General features: G+C 38.0%; 1 protein-coding gene across 1 annotated transcript; it reads left to right on the top strand.

Annotated features, from left to right (window-relative positions):
- Positions 1 to 967: 967 nt before the first annotated feature.
- Positions 968 to 2679, top strand: LOC135136079 (pickpocket protein 19-like). The gene is made up of 8 exons (XM_064065205.1): positions 968 to 993; positions 1043 to 1249; positions 1295 to 1600; positions 1649 to 1769; positions 1813 to 2152; positions 2204 to 2351; positions 2401 to 2507; positions 2553 to 2679. The coding sequence occupies exons 1-8, from the start codon at positions 968 to 970 to the stop codon at positions 2660 to 2662; spliced, it is 1365 nt and encodes a 454-aa protein (XP_063921275.1). The 3' UTR covers positions 2663 to 2679.
- Positions 2680 to 3148: the final 469 nt, after the last annotated feature.

Genomic DNA, 3148 nt, shown 5'->3' with positions numbered 1-3148 from the left:
AATACTTAACTTCTCCTGTTTCTCACATTTCCACCCAAATTATATTCCGTTGGGGATGAATATCAAAAAAAAAATTTAAAGACAGTCAAGACAAACAATTTTACATGATTACCAAATTTCAAGTAACAAATGTGTTGGAGGGTATTAATACAACATTTCAAGTAAACATCGCCATACAAATATTTTTTCTCATATAAACTTTGTCACCTCATTTGATCTTCTTAGGGGTAGAATCTCAAAAACAGCTGAAATACGCGTTACATTGTTTGTGTTGAAAAGCATTAATATTAAGTTCCAAGCAAAAATTTGCAATAGAAATATTTTTCCCATACACAATTAGTTACCACTTTTTACCCCCTTAGGGGTTGAATCTCGGAAAATGCTGAAATACGTGTGTCATTATATGTGTTGAAGAGCACTAATACCAAGTTACACGTGAAAATGTGCAACAGAAGTAGTTTTCCCGTACAAACTTATCCACCACTTTTTACCCCCTTAGGGATTGAATTTCGGAAAATGGTGAAATACGTGTTTCGTTATTTGTGTTGAAAAGCATTAATACCAAGTTTCACGTAAATATTTACAACAGAAATGGTTAGGAAATAGTCTTCCTGTACAAACTTTACCACCCCTTTTCACCCTTTTAGGGGTGGAATTTCCCAAGTTCCTTTCTTAGTGGGTGTTTACATCACAAAAGCAAACTATTGTCCAAATTTCATGTTTCTAGCTGCAGTAGTTTAGGCTCTGCGTTGATGAATCAGTCAGTCAGGACAAACAATTTTATATGTATAGATTGTAATAATTAGTGTCTATTTTTAAGCAAAATAAATGACATTTATCGACTTCACATTAGCCCGCGACTTGTAACATTTCCGGCTACGACTAACCCTCGAAAACAAAATAACTTAAATAAATAATTACTAGACACAGTGATTTCTCATTTGACCTCAACAACCATTCTGTTAACATGCAAACCACAACCCTTTTCCAAAGGTAAAAATTCAAACAACCCCAAAAACAACCCTCTAAATTGAAAAAACAGGCTCCTCTGGTCGTGCATTTACTTGAGCTTCCTCACCTACGCAATCACTATGGTGGCCTCACTGTGGGAGAAATTCTCAACCCACCCCACCGTAACCACCCTGGTCAGCTCCACCTACCCCGTCAGCCAAATCCCGTTCCCTGGTGTAGCCGTTTGCAGCACAAACAAAATCAGCAAGAAGCGAGCCCGACTGATGGCACTCCACATGTTAGTATAAAAATTAATCAACCCTAAGTTGCATCGTGTTTGTAGCGCCAACTTCACCAAACGCGACCCCAAGGAAATCATGTCTTTGATGCGATACGTGGGCCAGTTGTACGACTTCGATTTCGAGATATCGTCAATCTCCGAACTGTTAGAGTTCCAAAATATTTTAGATTCGTTGCAGATTAGTGTGACCGATCTGGCGAAAACCATCGCCACTCCGTGCGACGAGCTGCTGCGGAATTGCTTCTGGCGGGGCTTCGAAATCAACTGCACCGATTTTTTTTTCTTAAGGCGGACGCATCAAGGTTATTGTTGCGTTTTTAATTACGTCAAGGCCTCTAACGACGCTACGTAAGTGTGGTTTTCGGTTTGTTGTAGTTTTAGCAGTGGTTTGTTTAGAGTTGTAATTCCTAAGTATCCTTTCACCACTGACGCGGGAGTGGAAAATGGTCTCTACGTGTCGGTTAATAACTATCCCCGTGATTATTATTACACGACGATTTCGGCACCTGGGGTTATGGTGAGGCTATTTAAGTGTGGTGGTAATTTTTTGGTTTTTGAAGTTGCACGTTTTTATTCCGACGGATTTCCCCGACAAACCAAGTGGAGGTTTGACCGAAATTTTGACCCAGCCGAACTCGGAAAATTTTATTGAAATCACGCCGACTACCATGGTTTCGGTTGATGAGGTCGCCAAGTATCGCATCGAAAAGAGGGAATGCTTATTCGATTATGAACGCGACACCGCTTTCAATGGTATTTATTCCCAAAGCGATTGTTTTTCAGAATGTCGAATGAAAAGTATAGATGCCATGTGCCAGTGTATTCCTTTTATGATTCCTCTTAGCAACAACAACACTGTGTGTACTTTAGCCGACATTCCTTGTCTCACGAGATACGCAGGTACTTGTGGTGAATTTATGATTCCACAGGATGATAATAATAATTGTTTAGATAAATGGCACTCACATTTTCCGGAAGGGGATACTTCCCTTCATCTACAGAAAGAAAAGCAAGATTCGTTGCGTTGTAACCAAAAATGTTATCCACCGTGTGCCGAAACCGTCTACGAAGCCTTTGCTAACTCTTTTCCTATTTTCAAGTACGGTTTAATCAGTTTGTTGTAGGTAAAAATAAATTGTGTGTTCTAGTCAAAAAGAAAAGGAACAAAATATTACGCGGATCTACGTTTATTATTTAAATAGATTTTCGAAAATGTATCGCCAGGACGTCGTCTACTACTGGTTCGAAATGCTGAGTAAGTTGTCACTGTTTGAAAATTTGTGTCAACTTTTTGTCGTAGGCAATTTCGGGGGGATTTTTGGAATTTTTGTCGGATGGAGCATTATTTCGGTCATACAGTTATTTGATCACTATTTGAAGACGGCACTAGAAAAACTGCGTAACTCATAACTGAAGAAATAAAAACGTTTTAATAAAGCACCAAAAAATTACTTTATTTATGACCACACCATCGTTCGGTAATGTTTTATAATTTTCTGCGTAATATAGATAACCGTTTCCATTATTGAGATGACACTCAAACCCAACAGAAGTCCGAAAAGGCCACCAAAGTTACCTAAAAAAAAAAAATGGTTAAAACGTGAAAACTGTCGATTTTCGCATACTTAATATTTCAAACCAATAATACAGCACATCGGTCCGATAAAAATTAGAAAAACGGCTTCCATAGTAAATATATGCAACGCTCAACTGATTTTTCAAGATAGTTTTGCTGAAATATGAATGTTAATATTTAAATTATTTTTAATTTATTTTAACGTAGGTACTTTAAAACTGGAAACGAATTACTATAGACGTGATAGAACGTTCCACTACAAGTCGGGTAGCATTTTCTGGAACACCTAAGTGCGTCGTGTTTTTCTCTCAGAAGATGAT

This window comes from Zophobas morio, unplaced genomic scaffold (genome assembly GCF_036711695.1).
Source record: "Zophobas morio isolate AGI-343-1 ecotype UQ-CSIRO unplaced genomic scaffold, CSIRO_AGI_Zmor_V1 ptg000026l, whole genome shotgun sequence".
NCBI lineage: Eukaryota > Metazoa > Arthropoda > Insecta > Coleoptera > Tenebrionidae > Zophobas > Zophobas morio.
Note: the sequence above shows the minus strand (reverse complement) of the source record. Positions and strands in the feature narration are given on the sequence as shown.